The sequence below is a fragment of the Triturus cristatus genome, chromosome 7 (genome assembly GCF_964204655.1).
Source record: "Triturus cristatus chromosome 7, aTriCri1.1, whole genome shotgun sequence".
Classification (NCBI taxonomy): Eukaryota; Metazoa; Chordata; class Amphibia; order Caudata; family Salamandridae; genus Triturus; species Triturus cristatus.
In genome coordinates, this window is record NC_140590.1 from 17727928 (window position 1) to 17743416 (window position 15489).

The 15489-nt window shown below is 47.5% G+C and overlaps 1 protein-coding gene across 2 annotated transcripts in view; it reads right to left on the minus strand.

Annotated features, from left to right (window-relative positions):
* VARS1 (valyl-tRNA synthetase 1) overlaps positions 1-15489 on the minus strand; it is a 246999-nt gene that overhangs the window by 86957 nt on the left and 144553 nt on the right. For both annotated transcript variants that reach the window (XM_085615512.1, XM_085615511.1), the window contains exons 18-20: positions 11900-11990; positions 11353-11458; positions 1686-1756 (exon numbers count right to left, since the gene is read on the minus strand). In XM_085615512.1, coding sequence (XP_085471638.1) covers positions 1686-1756; positions 11353-11458; positions 11900-11990 — 268 coding nt within the window. The remainder of the gene's footprint in view (positions 1-1685; positions 1757-11352; positions 11459-11899; positions 11991-15489) is intronic.

Here is a 15489-nt window from a genome sequence, read left to right on the forward strand (position 1 = left end):
TATTGCCAAGACCATTGCATTGTAAATGCTTGTTCAGTTTGTGAGAGTTTCTTTAGGAGGCACTGCTTGTTTGAGACCCAGGTTTAAAGAGGCCACCAGAGAGTCACAGCGGCCCACATAGGTTCAACTCGCTAAGATTCTGCGATTAGAAAAGTGGCACAGAGGCATGTGGGAGAATTGGCTATATTAAATGAGGCGGGAGGGTTCAGAGTATCTGAGAGGAAGACCATGATATAAGAATTCCTTCAATGGGTTCAAAGCTGGACACCTTCTTTCTTTCAGTTGTTGGTGAAGGCCCAAGGATCTCTTGGCAGGCACTGTATCAAAAGCTAAGGGGAAAGAGTCTTCAACTCATTAAAGTATAAAGGAGCTGAGAAAAGCAGCTCTCTAGAGATACTTGCAAGTTTGAGGAGAGTCTGTTCTGTTAGGTAGAAGGGTATTATACAGACACACAGAGTGTCGTTCTGAGAACTGCAGATAGAAACATACACTACAGAATTAATTGGGGTAAGTCACTAAAGTAACTTACACTCTTATACTTATGAATAACTTTACTACTCTGGCTATTCGCAAAATCAGTGTGAACCTACTCAAACATTTTGACTTGAGTGTCTCCACACCCTGAAACAGGCGTGGGGCCAAATTTACGAGTTAATGTTACTACTGCCAAATAGAAATAGTACTATGTCCAGCACCACACATGGCCAACCACTGATATTGCAACACCCTCCCACAGAACACAACGGAGGCAGGAAATTAAATAAATCCCAATAGGAAATAATGTTAAAGTAAATTCTTTGAAATCTAAACGCAAATAATTAAATGTTAAATATTTACAAATAAACAATTTATTTAATTATAACTTTTTTGTATTTGGAAATTAGTTTAACATTAAATTAAAACAAAATATAATGAAATTACTTTTAATTAATTCTATACATCACTTTAATAACTATAAACGCATAAAAAATCATTTTTTACTTTAGGTGGAAATGTATTTAATTTAAAGAAATAATATAAGAAAAATAATTTTAATTTAACACATTTAAAGATCTTATTCAAAATTAGGTTACTAATGCTGTGGCATTTTTTGGTTGTTTTGCATATAAAATAAAAACATACAAATAATTTGCACTAAAATTCAACATAAAAATATTTTAAGTAGTATTTTTCCAAGTTTCCAAAAAGGACTGGAGAGGCAAAACATCTGCATGCAAGTTTGCTCTAGAACTTTGCAGTATGTTTGAAGCTCTACCATAGTACTACAGAATACTGTATATGAACAGGCTTCAAGGTGTCATAGAACAGTGCTGTTTGATAAAGCTATGCAGCTCCAGGGGGAGGCCTCCCAAACAGACGTGTCTAAGCTCCTAGGCTTTCCTTCATGGGATGGCAATTCCAGAAAGAGGAAGAAAGTCAAGAGGGATTTCTAATTATAACATGGGCTACCGGTTTGTGAATTTTAAAAGGATAGGAACAAGACAATTCTTAATTTCAAAAGGGACATCAAGAGAAGTTGCAATGAGACTTTATGGGACCTACAGAAGCTTCCAGCCTTGCCGCTTCAGGGGAAGGAATGGATGCACAGATGGTGAGGGACACTGAGGAGCAAGCAATATCAACATGGCTGGATGGGGCAGGGCTTCAAAAAGCCAAAAACTGAGGAACATGCAATACCTGCTTACCTCGTTCGGCCAGCCGAAGATTGAGAATGGGAAGATACCAGAGGAGAACCAGGTGTCCAGGACATCCTCATCTGTAAGAAGGAAGACAAGATGCCTTAGGGAAACTAATTCAGATCTATCATGCGTGGAAATAGCAGAACGCATCAAATGCTCCTTTAGAAGGGACAGCCCCTTAAACCCATTATTGGACTTCGCCCTTTTTGGCTAAAGTTCCTTAAACTTTTTGCTTTCCCCCTAGACCTTTTTTCTGAAATGGTGTTGCCAACTTTGATGCTTTGGGCACTTTGCTACTGCTGATCAGTTTCAAAGTGCAAGTGCTCCCCATATAAAGTGTAATGGTAATTGGTTGTCCATGATTGGTATGTTTGCCTTACTCGTAAAGTCCCTAGTAAAGTGCACTGTGTGCCCTAGGGCTAGTAATACAAATGATACTAGTGGGCCTGTACCACAAATTGTGCCACCCACACAAGTAGCCTTAAAGAGAGAACTCAGGCCTGACAATGCAGGGCCTGCGCGTAGTTTGTTAAACTGCCATGTTGTCCTGACAAGTGCACCCACTTGTCAGGCCTTACCCTTCTCTTTTTATGCACATCAGACATCCCTATGGTAGGCCCAAGGTAGCCCCTGGGCAGGGTGCAGTGTATGTGAAAGGTAGGACATGGACTAAGGTGTGTACCATGTCCTGACAGTGAATTACTCTCCATTTCGTTTTTCACTGTTGAAAGGCCATCTTGCCCATAGGACAGAATGGGGAAGGCAGTGTGATATGTTTCCAACCTATCTTCCCAAAGGCTTAAGATGGAGAGGTGAAGTTTAGTGTGCCTGAACTCACAATTTAATAACACATCTTTTTGTGAAGGTGGTTTTTTGCATTTTGTGTTTAGAAACCACTCTTTTAGAAGCGCCTGGATTTTTGTGTTTTAACATTTGTGTGTCTCTGCCAGGATGTGAACTGACTGGATTTGAATGTGATAGGCTCTGGGGAATGTCTTGACCCAGGGGAGGAGGTGAGACAGCAACAGGCTGACCTGCATCTGGAGTGTAGAGGGGAAGGAGTAGCCCCTGGAGGTGAAGAGGCCTGGGTTGCTGCCATAAAACAATGGCTCCATCTCCTGCTGAGTGATTAAGGACCCAGAACCCCACTATCAAAGGCAGAAGGTGTCATTGGCAGAGAGACACCCAGAACTGGTTTAGACAGGGGAAAGTGCCGCCCTGAACACAAAGACTTCAATGATATTTAGGGGTATAACTATGAGAGCTGAAACCCCTGGCCTTTGGAATGGAACTGTTCAAGACTGTAAAGGATTGAAACTACTTCGTGGTCAAGAGGAACCTCTGCCAAGGAAGAAACAGCTGAATAGACTGAAGGAAAGGGCTGACCCTTGCTGTGTGTTCTGGGGCTGGCCTGCAGTTTGCTGATTTAACCAAGGAGAGGGACTTTGTTGTGTGCTGTGTCCCACTGCTTGAAAGGACTTTGCTGTGCTGTGTCCTGAAGTAACTTAACCCCAAGGGCCAGAGGAGAGCTGGCTCCCTGTTGTGGAAACTGTGTGTGAGTGCTTCGTGCAACCTGAGAACTTTGTAAGAATTGCCCTGTGATCGTTGGCACCTGGAGCCCAAGTGAGTCTCAGCGACGGTGTGCGCGTGTGCTTTGTGCAGCCTGAGACCTTCGTGAGGATTGCCTTGTGATCGTGTGCACCCAGAACTCAAGTGAGTCTCCGCGATGCTGTGTTTGTGTGTTTCGTGCAGCCTGAGACCTTCGTGAGGATTGACCTGTGACCGTGCACCCCCGAAGCTCAAGTGAGTCTCAGCGACGCTGTGTGCGTGTGCCCTGTTGCAGCCTGAGATCTTCGTTATCGCCATCAATTCGGACCGGCATTCCCAGGGGAGATGTGCCTGCAGGACCTCGAACCAACCCCGTCGGGGGAGGGCCAGAGTTCCACTGCCCGGAATCAACTCAGTCGCATCGGAGGCCCAAGTCGCGAGGAGAGGGAGGTCACACCCCCCCAGGTAACGTGTGTCGCCACCTGGGGGAGAGATATGCGCTTGGCCTCTTCCTTTCTTGCAGCGCAAGACTCTGCTCAAGCCCGTATCGTGGCCCATACGTGCCAAGGAGTGGCAGTACCGGGACCGGAGTGTGGAGAAGCACTTTGGTTTACACCATACCCATGCTGGGGGCATATGTTGGCGGAAGCTGACCGTGAGTCAATACGAGAGTCAGAGAGACCGTATAAAGCACGGTGATCGGTGGCGTAGTGCCTTGCCTTGGGTTTGGATAATGAACTGCCTGATTGTTACATTACGCATTACATTAGTTTGCATAACGAACTGCCTGATTGCTGCATTACGCATTGCATTAGTTTGCATAACGAAGTGCTGATTGTTGCATTACATTAGTTTGCACAACGAACTGCCTGATTGTTGCATTACGCATTGCATCATTTGTGCATACCGAACTACCTGATTGTTGCATTACGCATTGCATTATTTTGGCATTACGAACTGCTGGATGCTTGCATAACGAACTGCAGTATTTTTACATAGCAAAGTGCCTGATTCTTGCATTACGAACTGCATAGCATTGCTTTAGGACTGCATTGGATCATCTAGAATTGCTCATTAATACTGCCAGAACCTACAGGGCTGGCTGCCTAATAACCGGCCAGGAGGAATGAATATGCTACTTACCAGTATGCATCTGTTCTTGGCATGTAGGGCTGCTGACATTCATATCTGTGCATAGATCGCCGCCTAGTGTTGGGTCCGGATGTTTGCACGTTGTTGTCCTGGAAGAGTCTTCGAAGTATCCTTGGATAGGTGACTCCTCCCCTGGACTACAGTGCGCATGGGCATCCTCTCCATCCTCAGATTGTTTTTCGCCATTGTGGCAGTGATGGAGTAGATACAGAAAGTGATGACCATGCTTGCAGTAATTCTGAGAGCTGCAGCTGTGACAGGCGCCGGAGAGGAGGGAGGGCGATATGAATGTCAGCAGCCCTACATGCCAAGAACAGATGCATACTGGTAAGTAGCATATTCAGTTCGAGGCATGTGGGCTGCTGAATTCATATCTGTGCATAGAATACATAGCAGTGCCCTCTATTAGCGGCGGCTACCCGTGCCAGCTGCAGCGGTCTGAAAAAGTGTCTTGAGAACAGCCTGTCCTACAGCTGCCTGCTGTTTTGACTGCACATCTACACAATAGTGTTTTGTAAATGTGTGTGTAGTGGACCATGTGGCTGCTCTGCATATATCATGCAGGGGAATATTACCTAGGAAGGCCATGGAAGCCCCCAACTTACGTGTTGAGTGGGCTCGTGGTGGAATAGTTAATGTGCGTTTTGCCTTTTGATAACAGATTTGAATACACTTAACTATCCATCTGGCTATCCCTGCTTTGGAGATGGCGTTACCTTTGTGGTGTGGGGCAAAGGCAACGAACAGTTGTTTTGTCTTCCTGAATGGTTTAGTCCTGTCGATGTAGTACATGAGGGCCCTCCGTACATCTAGTGTATGTAGTGCCCTTTCTGCAACAGTTTGTGGGTTTTGGAAGAAAACGGGCAGTTCAATAGTCTGATTCATGTGGAACTGCGATATTACCTTGGGCATGAATTTGGGGTTGGTACGTAGTACGACCCTGTTGGCATGAACCTGAATAAATGGCTCTTGAAAGGTTAGTGCCTGGAGTTCACCAACTCTTCTTAGGGAAGTAATCGCTACTAGGAAGGCCACTTTCCAGGTAAGGAATTGAATCTCGCATGAGTGTAGAGGTTCAAAGGGTGGACCCATCAGGCGTGTGAGGACCAAGTTGAGGTTCCACATTGGAGCCGGTGGGTGACTAGGTGGAATGACTCGTTTGAGCCCTTCCAAGAATGCTTTGATGGCAGGCACTCTGAATAGAGAGAGGTGCTGCCTGGTTTGCAGATAGGCTGATATTGCGGTCAAATGGACACGTATAGAGGTGTACGCCAGATTGCATCGGTATAGGTGTAAGAGGTAACAGATGATGTTGTGGATGGATGCGTCCAGCGGGTTGATGTCCTTATTACCGCAATAAATGACGAACCTTTTCCATTTGGCTGCATAGCAAGACCTGGTAGTGGGTCTCCTGGCCTCCTTGATGATGTCCATACAGTCAGGTGGCAGGTTGAGATAGCCAAACTCTAGGACTTCAGGAGCCAGATCGCCAGGTTCAGCTGTTGCGGATCTGGGTGCTGAACCTCTCCATGGTTCTGCGTCAAATGCGCGGGTTTGATCCGCAGCCTTTGATGCGGCACCACGGAAAGTTCGAGGAAGGTGGTGTACCACGGCTGGCGTGCCCACGTGGGAGCAACTAGGACGAGTGTCAGGGAGTGTTGTCGTAGTTTGCGAGCCACCAGCGGTATCAGCGGCGCTGGGGGAAAAGCGTACGCAAATCTGCCGGACCAGTTCATCCATATCGCATTGCCCTGCGACTGCGGATGTGGGAATCTGGCGGCGAAGCTTTGGCATTTTGCGTTTTCGCTTGTCGCGAATAGGTCTATCTCTGGATGACCCCACTGCTGGAAGTACGGTTGGAGTACTGATGGGTGTAACTCCCACTCGTGCATCTGGTGGCTGTGTCTGCTGAGCAGATCCGCCATCTGGTTGTCCTTGCCAGGGAGGTGTTCCGCCATGAGGAACATGTTCCTCTGAATGGCCCACTTCCACATGCTCTGAGCCAGATGAGACAACTGTGGAGAGTGTGTTCCTCCCTGCTTCTGTATGTAGTACATGGCAGTCATGTTGTCCGTCCGGATCAACACGACTTTGTTGCACAGATGTACTTTGAATGCCTTCATGGCCAGGAAGATTGCCATCAGTTCCAGAAGGTTGATGTGCATCTTCTTCTGTTGTGTCGTCCATAGTCCCTGCACTGTGTAGTGGAGTACATGAGCTCCCCATCCCTGGAGAGACGCGTCCGCTGTCAGTACTATTTGCGGAACAGGCTCTTGGAACGGTCGGCCCTTGCAAAGGTTTTGTGGATTCCACCAATGCAGAGAGTTGTATGCCCGACCGCTCACCAACACTAGGTCTTTCAACTGTCCTTGAGCCTGATTCCACTGACGTGCTAGGCACTCCTGAAGTGGGCGCATATGTAACCTCGCGTGCGGGACTATGAAGATGCAGGAGGCCATCATGCCTATCAACTGCATAAACACTCGCGCTGGAAGCGAGTGATTGGGTTTGAACTTGGAGATCAGCAGTTGTATGCTGTTGATCCTCACTAAATTTGGCTGAGCTGTGGCCGCCAGAGTGTCTATAGTCGCACCTAGGTACTGTTGTACGTGTGCGGGCTGGAGATGGGACTTTGGGTAATTTAGTGAGAATCCCAGACTGTGAAGAAGGTGAATGGTGCGGGACATGTGGCTTGCACATTGCTGGGCTGACTTCGCTTGAACGAGCCAGTCGTCTAGGTAGGGGTAGACGTGTATATGCTGCCTCCGTAAATGTGCTGCCACCGTAGCTAGGCACTTCGTGAAAACCCTGGGCACTGTCGTCACGCCGAAGGGAAGGACTTTGAACTGATAGTGCTGCCCCTGAACAGTGAACCCGAGGTATTTTTTGTGTGAGGGGTGGATGGGTATGTGAAAGTACGCATCCTTGAGGTCAAGTGAGGCTAGGAAGTCTCCCTGCTTGAGAAGCGGAAGGACTTGCTGTAGGGTGAGCATGTGAAAGTGCTCTGAAAGAATGTACTGGTTCAGGGGTCTCCGGTCTAATATAGGCCTGAGCGACCCGTCCTTTTTTGGAATTAAAAAGTAGAGGGAGTACACCCCTGTACCCTGCTCGTGGATGGGGACGACCTCTATAGCGCCTTTTAGAAGCATACTTTGCACCTCTTGCTGTAAGAGCGTTAAGTGCTCTGAGGACATAGGACGGTTTCTTGGTGGTATTGTGGGTGGAGTGGAGGTTAACTCCAGACAGTAACCGTATTTTATAATATCTTTGACCCACCTGTCCGTGGTGATGGAGTTCCACGTGGACAGGAACCTTTGTAGTCTTCCCCCGACAGGTGTTATGTGGTCGGGAGGAAGGGAGAGGGCGTCACTGCTTGTTCTTGGGGGAGGACCTGGTGTTGCCGTAGCCACGTCCTCTGCCCTTTGTACTGGAGCCACGATATCCACCTCGGGTGTTTTTATCGTAGGTGGTCTGTGTATTGCCTTTGTTATACGTTTGTTGTGACCCCTGTCCTCTACCTGCCCCCTTGTTTCCGGGGCGACGAAAGGAGCCGCTCCGAAAGGACTGAGTTTGGAGGGCGCCCATGGACTTTGCAGTGTCCGTGTCCTTTTTTATCTTTTCGAGGGTGGTGTCAACCTCTGGGCCGAATAAATAGTCAGGGTTGACGGGCTGGTTCAGTATGTTGTTTTGTACCTCAGGCTTGAATCCTGAGATTCGTAGCCAGGCATGTCGTCGCAGCATGACGCTCGTGTTTATGGCCCTGGCAGCCGTGTCCGCAGCATCTAGTGCACATTTGATGGAAGCATTTGTGAGTAGCTGTCCCTCTCTGATAAGAATTTCTGCACCTTCTTTGAACTGGTCAGGGAGATGTTGGAGTAGTTGCTCCAATGTGTCATAGTGCGCTCTATCGTAGCGAGCGAGGAGCGCTTGAGTGTTGGCTATGCGCCATATGTTGGCAGCCTGGGCGGCAACTCGCTTGCTGGAGGTCTCTAGCACCTTGGACTCTTTGTCCGGGGGAGGAGCGTCACCCGTCGTTTGCGAGTGTGCCCTCTTGCGAGCATTCGCTACGACGATGGAGTCGAGTGGTAATTGTCCTTTGATGTAAGTAGGATCCCCAGGTGCTGATCTGTATTTTTTATCAATCCTGGGGTTTATCACTCGTGCCCTGGTGGGTTCCTTGAAAATGTCCTTAGCTGGTTTGAGGACCCCCTTCAGCATTGGCAGAGTTTTTACATGTCTTTCAGAGGATGCAAAAGTGTCCATTAGAAAGTCATCCTCGATGGTATCTGAGTGAAGCTGTACCCCATGGTTATTTGCAGCACGTTCAATAAGAGCGTTGAACGCCGCAGTATCCTCCGTGGGAGATGTTTTTGCCCCATAGAGTTGTGGGTCCTGTGTATCGAGAGGTGCACTGGGGTCTGCAGGGTCGCCCCAAGTTTGATCAGGGTCCTGCTGGTCATCAGGGTCTGTGTCTACATGGTAGGGTGCTTGGTCATCCATGTAGTCCTCCAATGCATCCGTGTCGGAGCGCGTGGGGGAGAACCGGTGTGGATCCTGGTAGGAGGAATGGAACGGTTCATAAAGGAGAGGTTCTGATTCCACCGGCAGCTTCCTTTTTAGTGGGATCCTGAAAGGGTCCAATGGCGGTTCCGAAGTTATTCTTCGGTCGTGGAGAATCATCCTGCCAGTGTCGGCGTCGATGACACGTGACGGAGACGTCTTGTCCGGTGGAACCGGAGTCTGGGTAACCCGTGTCCTGAGTTGGAACATCTTCGGGATTGTTGACGGAGGCAAGCCGAAGGTAATGTTGGCTGGCCCCGTAGAGGTTGCTGGAGCTCCGATCGGGCCGGAACCCGACGGGTCTTTGAGGGCCGCCGTGGTTTTGTTGCTTTGCGTCGCAGCAGGCCGCACTTGGGGCGTCTTTGAGGCTTTGGCACCGGGCAGGTTCGTAGAGCCGGGCGTGGATTTTTTCGGTGCCGGCGGGTCCTCGAGTCGAGGTGTGGAGATCACCGTCGACGTCCTCGATAGGTGAGGCATCGGCGTCGTCGAGGGAGCGACGCGAGGCGAAGCAGGCGGTATTGCCCTCGGTGTTGTTGGCGTCGGTAGCCGAGTAGGTTTCTCGGTGCCGATGGCCTTTTTCCGCTTGTCGACTCCGATGTCGCCCGATTCCAGTTCGGCACCGAAGTCCCTCTTGGTGCGGTCGGTGCCGACGCGTTGCGCTGGCGTCGAAGGCGTGGAAGGCCTCGATCCGACCAGCACCACTTTCAGTTTCGGTTTCGTATGAACCGGAGCAGCTTTCGGTTTCGGTTTTGTGGTAGGGAAACCAGCTGGCTTATGCAGCAATGGCTGCCGCTGAACGTCCGAGGCCGGGCCCGAGGGCGGGGCCGAAGAACTACGGGATGGGTCTCGGGTAAGGCCCGAAGGCGATCCCTCGACCGGAGCCAAAGGCTGTGGCACTGGTGTTTCTTCGGTTTGAACAGGTAGGCCTTGTTCATCATTGGAGCTACTCTCTTCGGCCCCTAAGGCCTCCTCGTCGTCTCCTACCTCGGTGTCGTCTTCACCTCTGTGGAAGAGTGACTCGTCGCCCTCGTCCGATCCGGGGTCGTGTTCGGAAACGGGACTGGAGGGTATGACTTCTAATTCTTCGACGTCGGCCTCGTCGAAGATGTCTGTTGGGGCCGGTGCCGCGCCTCGAGTCTCGCCGCTCTTCGGTTCCTTAGAGTCTTCTTGGAACGGAACCGGGCACAGGCCATGCATGTCGATTCGTCGTGGTCCGGCGAAAGGCATTTGTTGCACACCGGATGGACGTCGATGTGTGGGTACTTCGCATTGCATACCGGACACCTTTTGAACGGCGTCCTGGATTCCATCGTCGAAGTAGTCGATGGACAGGTAAATGCAAAAGAAGTCGGTGCTGAAGTTAGTAAACTAACAAAATGCTATCGAAACCCGATCGATAAACAGTACCGACGCGAACTAAAGGCCTTTTGGCCTCGACCAAATATTTTCCTAACTTGAGCTAAGATAGTACATCCGAACCCAATGGCGGAAAAAAACAATCTGAGGATGGAGAGGATGCCCATGCGCACTGTAGTCCAGGGGAGGAGTCACCTATCCAAGGATACTTCGAAGACTCTTCCAGGACAACAACGTGCAAACATCCGGACCCAACACTAGGCGGCGATCTATGCACAGATATGAATTCAGCAGCCCACATGCCTCGAACTATTACAAATACGCACATGTTGGATTTTTATCGTATGGTCGCATTGTATATCTTTGTATATAAACATTTACTTGTTTTTCTATTAAACTCGTGTGGAGTCCTTTTGTGGTGTCATCATTGGGTCACTGGGAGCGTGGTTGCAAATACTTTACACATTTGCCTTGAAGATAAGCCTAACTGCCTGTGCCAAGCTACCCAGGGGGTGAGCAGGGGGTATCTGAGAAGGTGTCCTTCCTTTCCCTGACTTAGAAGCGAGGGTCCCTACTTGGCCTACGGTACCTACCTCAGCCAATCAGGGAACCGCGGTTCTAATACCCATTAACCTACAATCCTAGCACACTCTCCTAAAATGGAAGACAGAAGTGCCCTACATTTAATATTTTTTGTTGTTTTTTTGCAAATATATGTATTGATTTTTAAACATATAATCAAGCAACTACCCCAAAACAAAACGCTGCGACGCCCACCCCAACCCCTACACCTAATATTTGAATAGCCCACAGTGACATCTTCTAAGAGATAAGAGACAGGTCCTATGTACCAGTGTGCCCTTAAGTTGTTGTAAGATGACTTATGTGGTCTACAAAACTCAACTGGGAAAGAAAAACCTCAAAACATCACTTATGCCACAAGAGATGGGTTACTCTGCACCTGGAGATTTCACTGCAAGAGTTGCCTTCTGGGTTTGAGGAAAAAAAAAGTTCGCTTTTCTACAGTATTGTTTGTGATTAGAGTATTGTTTCTTACCTTGCCTTAGAGAGATCTTTTCTGGTGCCACATTAAATAATTTGGCAGCCTTTTGTCGGGATTCCTCTTCAGTGCGGCCGCTCACCCAGTACTTGCCGTCCATGTCCTACCGAGAGCAAGGGAGTCAGGCTAGTTTTAATGGCCCTACAATGCCAAGTAAACTCGTACACAGCAACGCTCCTCCCCAAACAGTCACACAGCCTGTCCATGCACTCCCAGAATGGACGTCTTCTCTACAAGCAGATACCAGCACCCAGTGACCCGTTGACCTTACTACTCAGGTGCTACCTAAATGGCATCATTAGGTTGTGACAGGAGAATGATCTTCCTTCATTCCTCTGGCCAAATCATCCTCCCTCAACCGACCCCAGGGAAGGTTATAGCCAAGTTCTTAAGGCTGGACAAACGTTTATGGGACTCTTGTTGCTAAGGATATTTAAAACCATAGGACCAAACTCCAAAAGACATGGATTCCTCACTTCAAACCAGGTACGCAGATAATCCCTCTGCTTCCAGTGATGATGCTATAGAGGTGCTGCTTTCTTACCTCGCCAGGAGGCACGGATGGGTCTTCAATAGTGACAAAATAGGCCGGGATGCGGTGGCCCCACCAGAGCTGCCGGGAAATACACCAATCCCTGAGGGGAAAAAAAGTGACAGGAAGAAGAGCTTAAACAAAAAATGAATACATCAGCAATTACTATGGAGGTGCTTGTGTACCTAGTGCAGAGAAATCCTTTTGGGTAATACCACAGGGGTAAAAGGGGTGGTTTGTTTGGACACTTTAATACGCAGACATGCATATGGATAGGATTTTTTTTTTGTTTTTTAAATCAATAAAAGCCACTTGATGGGTGAAAAAAGAAGGCATTCATTTTCTTGTTTGTGAAATTTACTTTGTTCTTGTATAATGCCTGTGATTAACTTTAAGGCTATGTCTACTGGCCATAGCGGTTCCCTAAGGCTTCCTCATTCATAGACTCGACAGAGTAGGAAAAAAAGAAGGAGGCATCAGCATAATATATCGCCAGTCCTTCACAGGCTCCTTTACGGAACTTACTAGCACGACAGAATTAGAGGCTCTGGCTATCAAATAACAACTCACTAAGCAATATTCCCTCAATTTAATACTTGTATATCATCCCCCAGGGTCCTGTTCTGTCTTTTTTCCTATTTTTCCCCAGGTTATAGATTTAAAAATAGATTCCACAAACTTCACAATTTTAGGTGATTTTAATGTGGACTTAGAAAACCATGGGAACATGGACACGGTATATCTCACAGACATGTTGCTTAGCCTAGTACTATAGCAGTGGGTCGAGAACCAACGCATCAAGCAGGTCACCGACATGATGGCATTTTCTCTGACTGACAGTACCTGTCAACATCAGCAGCCCTACCCTTGCTATGGTCTGATCCTAGGAAGCTTGTTTCCGGTCCAGGGAAGGCATGGCATGGCAGTTCGGGCTGGACTGTTCCCATGAGGCACAGGGTCAGACTGATTTGCATATGGCCATGTCTGAACTGGGGTGGCAGAGTGGGCTAATGAACGGTGATGGATCAAACCCAGATCTGTTGACTGGGTGTGAGTGTTTGATTGGTTCTGATGCTCCGTCCATCACCACTCCCTTTTGTACCGCTTTGTTCGCCATAAGTTGGCAGGGTATGCTCAGACGTGAGTCCCTTGCTCACTTTGCCACTGGATTCAAGCAAGCCTGGCTGAAGACGGCTGAAATGCCAGAAACCGGTCCTAGGAAGCTTGTTTCCGGTCCAGGGAAGGCATGGCTTGGCAGTTCGGGCTGGACTGTTCCCATGAGGCACAGGATCAGACTGATTTGCATATGGCCATGTCTGAACTGGGGTGGCAGAGTGGGCTAAAGAACGGTGATGGATCAAACCCAGATCTGTTGACTGGGTGTGAGTGTTTGATTGGTTCTGATGCTCCGTCCATCACCACTCCCTTTTGTACCGCTATGGTCTGATCATTGAGCAGATATGTTTAACATAAAATTAGCCCCCCTCATCGCAACGTACTACAAACATCGACCACTATCTGAAACACGGTGATCCATAATGACAGATCCCGATAAAGCGGCAAGCCTATAACAGGGACGGCTGGACAAAGAAGCAGAGAAAATAGCACCAGCTAAAGTCAACAGGAGGAACCGGGACACTCTCTCTTAACCCTGGTTTACAGAAAAATATAAGACTGCTTAAACAAGCATGTCACGGGTAGGAAAGAAAATGGAGGCGCCACTATAAGAACTCAGTAAAAGAGACCTACAAACTTACTTTAGCCACGTATAAGGACTTGGTTTTTAAAGAAAAATCCAAACATTTTACCCAGAAAATAGAAGCGGCGAAAAACTCCACAAAAGAACTCTTTGCTACTGTCAAACAGTTATCTAAACCTCTTGAAAAGGTGAATCAGGGTATTGACCAAACCTTCTGCAATTCATTGGCTACCTTCTTTCAAGACAAGGTTAAGTCCGTTTTCAATCTCTTTTCCTCTAACTCCCCAAACCTATTGATTTCTCAAAATGGTCCCCAGTCTACTTCTACCTGCTTTCTCTGAATTTTCTCAGGAACAAATAAAAACTATGCAAACAAAGTCAGGATCCCCATTGGATCCATGCACACCTAAAATCACTCATTTAGCAGCAGACACCATTTCAGACCACCTAACGGAAATTTTTAATCTAACGATTAAGTCAGGAAAATTTCCCAGTGCCTGGAAGACAGCATTCATCCTTCCTTTGCTTAAAAAAATCTAATTTAGATCCCACAGATCCTGGTAATTATCGTCCTATTTCCAGATTGCCCCTTCCTGAAAAAAAATAATCGAAAAAGCGATCAACTCTCAGTTGACATCTTTTATTGAGGACTAGAGCCACCTAGACCCATGCCAATTGGGTTTCAGGAAACACCACAGTTCAGCATTGGCTTTAATAAGTGTCTCGGAAGAGATCAGACTCATGCTGGACGAGGGCTGTAGTGCAGTGCTGGTCTTGTTAAACCTGTCGGCAGCATTTGACATTGTAAACCACAAAATCTCACTGAATATCTGTCAGACAGAATTCAATTTGTCACAGCTGCCGATTTTAAATCCCCCTCCTTCTCCCTTCCTTGTGGCGTCCCCCAGGGCTCGTCTCTTAGCCAGACCCGTTTTAACATTTATATGGCTCCTTTGGCCAAACATATTAGACCTTTTGGGTTCTCTGCAGTTTCTTATACAGATGAAACCCAATTAGTGGTTTCAGTATCATCCAATCTTACAGCAAGCGTTTTCACAGCTGTATGCAGGAGACTGGAAAATGAATGGCACAAAATTATTTAAATTTGAATTCAGGCAAAATCAAGGTATTGCTCTTTGGAAAGGATCCCCTCTTTTTAGTCCCAAGATTGGGGGCCACCTGAACGTGGCCAATTTTCATCGCCAGTCACAAAGGTAAAAAACCTTGGAGTTATCTTTGATAATCAACTGACCTTCGAAGGGCACGTAAATGCAATCACGTCTGCTTCCTACTTTTTTACCAACCGAAAGATCTGCAAAAACCAGTAATTTCTGTGCTGGTATTTTCAAAAATAGACTATGCAAATGCTCTTTTCCCAAATATTAGAAAGAAAAATCCAACCAAGCTGCAGACCCTACAAAATTCTGCTGCTCGTCTTCTACTTGGTATACCCAAAAGAGAATCCATTTCAGCTGCCCTTCTGCATCGCCACTGTTTACCCATTGAGAAGCGTGCACAGATTAAGGCCCTTTGTATTGCCTTCGGGGCTCTTCATGGGGGAAGGCACACAATTTTTTAAGCTTACTTTTCGTTGGTACACCCTGCCAAGATCCCTCCGCTCAGAATCAGCATTTAATATCATTGTCCCTAGAGCAAAAAGAGCACAATGGGGTGGGAGAAGCTTCATAGGCAGCACTTCCCGTCTCTGGAACAGCCTCCCCTTAATCTTAAAAAAGGAAACTGACCTCCTCTCTTTCAGGAAAAAACTGAAAACCTGTCTCTTTAAACAATTAGGAGTTTTATTAGCCTCTGCCAGCCCTGTTACTAAGCTCGCGCCCCTAAACACACTCAGGTAGTAGTATGCGTTTGTTATAAATTTCATTTAATTGTCTAAAATAAAATT